We start from the raw sequence: 7,799 nt of genomic DNA, 5'->3' as shown, positions 1-7,799 counted from the left end.
AAATCATATACAGTATTTTGATATGAATTGATTTTATAATCTTAAGATTTACTCATTTTCGATTGTAAAAAGCCATGTTAACTTTTCATTAATGAACATAATAAAAAAGATTAAACCAATATATATTAACATGATGGTGTGCAAATATTGTAAATGTATTAAAAGATATAGTTTATTGATTAAAGAACGATAACTGTAATATATGAAACACGTGGAAGTGCATATACATACGTGTATATTGAATTATCTTTCTTTGGGGATTGCCGCTTGTATATACGTGTTTTTACAATTTTACAAAATGAAAATAAAATAAATTTATAACCTCGAGTTTTATTCATCGTTTGTTTTAACAATAATTAAAAACTTCAGTTGATTATATTTCTTAAAAAATTAAATTTAAATTACTTTCAAGATTTTCAGGAAAAATACAAATGAATTGTCCTGCATGGAAATATTTATACCTTATATGATTCAAAAGTTACAATATTATATAAAGTAATATTATTTATGTAAAAGTTAAGATCATACTCTTAGGGATCATTTCTATAGTATGTATCGCCGGGACACCAGGTAAAACTGTGTGAACCAGAAACCACGACGATGAGTCAGAGTGGCCCCTTCTGAGCGCGAAGCGGGCGAGGGCTGCTGGGCTTCACCGCCCGGCTCGGCCCCCGTCATTGATGAACGTTCCTCTCTCCCTTAAGTGGTGAGCTGGAGGAAGGGGTCACATTCTGAGTGGTTTCAAAACTTTTTAAAGAGTAAAGAAAGATATGAAAATGTTGACAATGAACTGTAATGGGAAAGGCATCTCCACCACGCAACAACATACAACCTTTCAAGCAAGTGCATGCTTTTCATCATTATTTACAGTGGACCCTCATTTATCCAGACGCTTTGGTTTCCAGTCAATTTGTCCGGATATGTGAAGCATCCGGATATCTGAATCACCAGTTAAACAAGACAAAATAGCATTTAAAAATTTCGTTCCGATTAAAAATCGTCCGGATACTGAAGCATCCGGATATCTGGCGTCCGGATATCTGAAGGTCCACTGTATATGTTTATTAGAAAACTTTTTTTCTTTTTATCCAAATCCTATTTAAAAGGCAGCTGCAGATATGTATCTCACTGGTCTGAAAAAAAAAAACGGGATGGATGACCAGGGTTTGACAATATATTTTTGTCGGAAAGCTGCAGTTCTGCAGCTATATAAAGGTTCAATCTCCACTCGACTCTTGTCCTGAGGAATAATTCTGACTTTAGCTCATATAGATACACTCAGATTAAGTTATTTGCTAATAATGTCAGTAGCAAAAGTCCACTTACACATTCCATTGAACCTTGTCAAATATCAGAATCTTGTATCAGAGTTTAACATAGTTAATTTAAAACAACTTGAGAATCTCTTTCTTTAAACATTTTATTGTTTGTTGAAAAAATAAATAAAACGAACAATAAAAAAATATATAAACACAATATATAACTGTAAAAAAAATATGAAAGATGGTGTTAGTATGTCTAAAAATAACATAAATCAAGACTTTTAAACCTTTCTAAAAGTTTTTATGACCAATTCAAAATCATTTTCAAAACCATAAAATTCTATGCCACTTCCTCCAAGAAAAAAAGTTACCAAAATATCAATCAACTCCATGCTCAAAGGAATTGTTATTAGTTCATAATTTTCTGCATTTCTCTTATGTTTGTCTTGGTACTTGCTTTTTTTAAAAAAAAAGTTTTAAATAAAAAAACATTAAAGAATTTTAGACTAAAAAAAATTAGCTGTTTTCCCTTTATTCTATCAGAACTCTTTATTAGGTAAGTATATTTTTGGATATCCTTAAATGGCCAAAATGAACTGCGAGCTTAAAAAAATTCATGCAAGATTGGTTTGGCATAAATCTTTTATAAATGCAAAATTTCAAAGAAGATTCAAAATATGTTTTAAATATATATTTATTGATAAAAATTTAAATTAACAATCCACAAACTGTTTATCCACACAGTGAAAAAAAAAGATTTAAAAGTCCTGATCTATATGTCAGACATACTCATGTAATGATATATGATATATCACAGATCAGCATGTCAAAATACGACATCTCCTATCAACTGAACACAGTGGTATTGCTTAATTATCATATCCTCATTAATAATCATAATTAAAAGATTTTTCATAATGTTTCTCTCATTTTCTTTGATCTAAATATATGCCTCATAAATTCATAATGCAACAATGAAGTAAATTTTTGACAGATTGATTTCGTCTGTTATCATTGAGGAATATAATCTTGTCACAATAAGTTGAAATTGTCTGAGAAATTGAATATCATCTGGTTTCCATGGTGAAGCTGTTACGTTTCCTCCCCTCCACTTGCATCAGCGAGTTCTGAAATTGTTCCAACATTTGGATTAGCACCTTTTTCTTGAAGCGACTGGCTTCACGAATGACATCACTGATAAACGCGCACTTAAGTTCCACATTTCCCTGGACTGAATTTAATTGGTGAAACAAGTTGTCGTAATCTGCAAGAGAAAAGATCAAATGTGAAACATTAAACATAAATTTTACCTTTATGAACAAAACAAAATAAAAGTCAAACTGAATACCATGTAATTTGAAATGTTAGTGAAATGCAAATTTAGAGGTTTGTCTCGGAAAATCTTTTTAAGGAATTAAACGTATTAGCAATATTCAAATTTACCAATCTCAAAACTCCTACTAAAATTGCCAAAATTAAATCCTTGCTAAAATTTTCTGCTTATACCGTAAATCAAGGACATAAAGAAACGTAAAATAGAAGAATTCCAGCACCTTTGCACTTACTTCGTCCTGGTTTCTTGAGTTCCTTGTACACAGTGTGTTTTAAGCGTGTATTGTGTGTCCATATTAGCGAGTCTTTCTTACTATTGTTCACACTCTTTTGTCGAGAATTCACCGAATTAAACATATAATCCTCAGACTCTCCGTGAGGGAGGTGATTTTCTCCAACGTGGTTTTTCTTTGAGTCACTTTGTTCCGGTTCAGCGATTATTAATGGCTGATCCTCGTCCTCTTGTTCTGGCACATTGTTCTCCTCCACTTCATAATCTGAAAACGCCATAAATAATTATCATATGAACTGAAATGTATCAAATAATTTTTCAAATTTATCCAAAGATCAATGAAAAATACACAAAACAGTTTGACAATGATGGGGTCTTTGAAACAAAATAACCTAAAAATGCTAAATATATCAAACAATTTGACACTAAGGCCCTTGAAACAAAAATAAAATTGTTTAACTGTCCTGACTTTTAGATAGGAGAGTAATGTCGTTTCTGTAATATATTACCTGTAGGTTCTGGTTTTGGACTGAAGTCTTCCTCTATCATCTGGTCCGGTATGGGAGAGGCAGGTGGGGAGGGGGTGGGGGATCTACTGAACACGTAGTCCTTGGGGAGTGGACCTAGAGGATTCAGAAACACAAAAGGAAGATGATTTTACAAGATCCAAATTTTGTTATTTCGTAATAAACAAAATCATGCATTTTTTCATTGAAAAAAAAAATTATTTTCAAATTACATGCAATAGCAAAAGAAAGATAACTCTTGAATAAGTTCAACAGATCAAGCAGAGACCATGTTTTGAGAAGATATTCCATTAGATCCATGTATAAATACTGACCGACTTTGCGTTTTTTGGGACCTGGAGAGGGACTCTCTAAGCTCCGACGCTTGGATGGTTTATCTATTGTCGGGTCATCTGCCTCGTCAACCATGTTCATCTGTAATGTCAGAAACAATGGACATATTGAAAATGTGTCCTTCTCACTATCAAAAATATTAAAGAAAGATATGAACATTCCATGGACAAGTAAAATAATTCTCTAAATTTATCAATTCAAAGTTTCAAAAGAATTTATCATAAAAAAAATTCATAGCAAATTTCATCTAGAATACTGACAAAGTTTCTTCCCATGTTTACCCTTCATTTAATCTATTCATTGCAAAAAAAAAAAAAGGCCATGTTCCACTTTTAATGCACCAAGTAAATGAATAAAGTCTGAAGCAGGCAAAGAAGGAGAAAGTCAAATGCAAATAGTGTCGACAATTTTTGTGACTGGATTTTTATTAACTTATCAAAGAGATTATATTTGTCTAAGTTCTTAATTGATAGTAATTAGTATAGTTAATAAGGAGTCAGTTTGTCTGTCCTGTGCCTCTGCTCTTTAGGACACTATATTTACATTCAGTGTAATTTTCTTTATGAAATCCATGACGTTCAAATCTCTATAACACACGCGAAACCTTGTCACCGCGCGTTAGAATACACAGCAAGAACTATAAGCATTTTCAATACTCTAGGGACACCAAAATGTAAAATGTATTATTTTAAATTTAATGAAAAATATAACCCGGAAAAAATAACGTTAAAATTATCGTAATGTGCGTTAAAAATTGATCTGTCACTTTTTTCCTCGCAATGTTTGTTTGTATTATTTAACTTTGCAACGTCATTTAACGTCATTTGACGTCACAAACGGCTCTTCCATTTATTAACCACGGCAGTTTTGAAGGGCGCTAAATTCATATTTAAGATGAACGAAATAAGCAATTATGAAGAAGGAAAATTAGAGAATGTAAATATAAGCATTGAATTCATATTTTTGGATGTCTTCGGTCCTATAACCCACCTGGCCGTGCCGACAAATTATCATCCCGCGCTAACGCGCGGTATTCAATTTGTCGGCACGGCCAGGTGTGTTATAGGACCGAAGACATCCAAAAATATTAATTCAATGCTTAAGTAAAACATGTACTTACCTTGACCTTAAACGGATTTCCGAAGGTATGAAGTCTGGCGGGAGAAGTTTCCAGCTCTCGTAGCGGGGCTGGCTGTTTCTTCAGGTAATCCTGGTAGTTCCCCATCTGTTGGACTGGTATACTGTGGGCTTGATCTGGTAATTTATCAATCAATCTTTAATCAATTTAAAACATACACTTTTATCCAGAGAATTAATATTAATTAACAGTTATGCATTCAAGGACCAACCCAGGGAGTGACTGAGGCGAAATAGTTGCTTTTGAGCTGCAAACTTCGCCATCATTTATTACAAAAGCGAAGTTTAAGTGGTTTTAACATTTGCAACCCCTTTATTGAAAACCATAAAAATTAAATTACTTTGAGGGAGAAGTGAAGTCTCCCTAAATTCTGGGTCTAGTTTGGTCCCTGGCATTACATCACTTATATCAACAGCATTTTTTTAACTCAGTGAGTTTGTCAAGCTCAGTACAAAGATGAGCTTTTTAAAAAAATTAAATTAGATTATATTTAAGATTATCTAAATTATTAAAGAGTGTATTCCATGGTTTGTGATACATACCATCATCCACAAGTTTTGTTCTATGGTAGGACTTTTGTAGAAAATTTGATCTCATTCTAGCTATTTGATCTATAAGGCTTTTTCTAGGTATATCATATGGATTTCTACAAATAGAGAAAAGACATGAAATCAAGCTAAAACAAAATGAGTCAATTTTTTTTTTTTTTTTTGATAACTTTCTCAGCTTTACATTCCTCTCACTTCTGTATCCATCCACGAGTTTACTTCACCATAAAAGTTTATTTTGTGAAAAAATATATTGATTCACTGAATCTTCTGTACGTAAATAAATAACCCATGAAATTATATCCCTACTTACATAAAATTTTGCTTGCCCACAAACTTTGATCTCCACGCTTTAAATGATTACTCAGTACATGACCTTCACTTGCTTGTAGAAGAAAACCTCTACCTACCTGTAATATTGAGGATTGACGACCTTGACCTACCTGTAGCATTGAGGTTTGACATTGACCTACCTGCAGTATTGACATTTGATGTCCCAGACCTACCTATAGTATTGAGGTTTGATGTCCCTGTCGGCCACCGCGACAGTAAACGTGTTGTAATCGTTCAGTTCCTGCTTCAGGTTCTGGAGATTCCCGCCTGCATTCTGTAACAACTGGTTAAAGTCTCGCCTCTGTAGAACAGAGGTCTTGGTTCTGAAAATCAAACAAAGATCTTAATCACATGTATGAAGTCTGAATTGTGATTTATATCTACAGTATTTATTTTTGCACAGATTTCTGAATTTTTGTCACAAAAATTTCAAATTAAATATCTGCTTGATGCATAGATTTTCAACAATATACAAACATGCTTGAACACCCCCAGTAAATTAGGCATCAGAGTAAGGGTCTATACCTGGAGTCCACTTTAATGCCCTCGTGAAGAGGAACCTTCTGTCCAACAGACGCTATCAACCGATCCATCTCAATCTTGGCCTGAAAACAAAGGCAGAATTCATCAGTTTTAATGAATAAATTTCATAAACTCTTGTTTCATTATGAAAACATTCATATCCTTTTCAATAAACATAAGTTTATCTAGTTTTAGGAGCAAACTAAGCTCACCTGGTTTTTGAGTTTCTTTAGGTAAGTGATTACACTATAACTTAGACTGTTATCCATATTGTCAGGGACTAGATTAGGGGCACCCATTCTGGCTAAGGCTCTTTTCAAGGGCTGTCAAGGAAGAAAAACATAGGTAATCAAAGATTACAGAGCTCACCTCAACGAATGTTGTCTTTAATTAAGGCAAAGTCACACAATTACCCAAGAAAAAGTGTACATCCAAAAATGCAAAATTTATGCAATTTTAATCTGATACTTTGAAATAGACCTATATAAAAACTTCAAACTAGTTCTTCATCATGAAAATGTGATTAAAATCCAGCATCTTAAGCAAGTTTGAGAGTTTTCATCCCTTGATGCATCATTTGGGCAACTTTGGTTTATATAAGCCTTATAGTTTCTTGGTAATAGACCTGCACCTATAACTTTTACCTGGTCCATTATCTGAAAAAAGTATGTCAAATTCAGCATCCGGAGCAAGTCCATTAGTATGCATCCTAAGATGTATCATCCATGCGAGTTTGCACAACATTGGGCTTATAGTTACTTAGAAATGAAACCTGCATAGAAATTTAACCTCTTCACTCATCCAGAAAAAAATGTAGGTCAGATTCAGCATCTGAAGCCAGCCTGGTAGAATGCAACCTTAGATGTATCATTCATGCAAGTTTGGTCATTAAAGAGCTCATAATTACTTGGAAATGAATCCTGTACCAAAAAATTTAACCTCTTCACTCATCCAGAAAATGTAGGTCAGATTCAGCATCTGAAGCAAGTCTGGTAGTATGCATCCTAAGATGTACCATCCATGCAAGTTTGGTCATTATAGGGCTCATTGTATCTTGGAAATGAACCCTGCACCAAAAACTTTAACCTGTTCACTCAACCGGAAAATGTAGGTCATATTCAGCATCCGAAGCAAGCCTGGTAATATGCATCCTTAGATGTATCATTCATGCAAGATTGGTCAACATAGGGCTTATAGTTACTTGGAAATGAGACTTGCACCAAAAACATTAACCTGTTCACTCAACTGGAAAATGTAGGTCAGAGTCAGCATCCGAAGCAAGTCTGGTAGTATACATCCTTAGATGTATCACCCATGCAAGTTTGGTCAACATAGGGCTTACAGTTATCGGGTACTTGGAAATGAGACCTGCACTAAAAACATTAACCTGTTCACTCAACCGGAAAATCTAGGTCAAATTCAGCATCCGAAGCAAGCCTGGTAATGTGCATCCTTAGATGTACCATCCATGCAAGTTTGGTCAACATAGGGCTCATAGTTACATGAAATGAGACCTGCACCAAAAACTGCACCAAAAATGTTAACCTGCTCCAAAAACATTAACCTGGTCAT

At 33.9% G+C, this 7,799-nt stretch overlaps 1 protein-coding gene and 1 non-coding gene across 2 annotated transcripts; one reads left to right on the top strand and one right to left on the bottom strand.

Annotated features, from left to right (window-relative positions):
* Nucleotides 1-518: 518 nt before the first annotated feature.
* On the top strand, nt 519-740 carry LOC134247000 (small nucleolar RNA U3). Its single transcript, XR_009987747.1, has one exon. It is a non-coding gene; the product is annotated as a small nucleolar RNA U3 (small nucleolar RNA).
* Nucleotides 741-2,201: 1,461 nt separating this feature from the next.
* LOC134246999 (integrator complex subunit 6-like) lies at nt 2,202-6,547 on the bottom strand (the record flags this gene model as incomplete). The annotated part of the gene is made up of 9 exons (XM_062729351.1): nt 2,202-2,526; nt 2,828-3,091; nt 3,336-3,449; nt 3,668-3,767; nt 4,807-4,940; nt 5,367-5,470; nt 5,879-6,028; nt 6,231-6,310; nt 6,440-6,547. Coding segments are annotated over 9 exons (1,251 nt in total), but the record flags the coding sequence as incomplete, so codon positions are not given.
* Nucleotides 6,548-7,799: the final 1,252 nt, after the last annotated feature.

This window comes from Saccostrea cucullata, unplaced genomic scaffold (genome assembly GCF_032062105.1).
Source record: "Saccostrea cucullata isolate Sc308-1 unplaced genomic scaffold, CSIRO_AGI_Scuc_v1 ctg20538, whole genome shotgun sequence".
In the NCBI taxonomy this organism is placed as follows: Eukaryota; Metazoa; Mollusca; class Bivalvia; order Ostreida; family Ostreidae; genus Saccostrea; species Saccostrea cuccullata.
The sequence above is the reverse complement of the archived record's forward strand: the minus strand, read 5'-3'. Positions and strand labels throughout refer to the sequence as shown.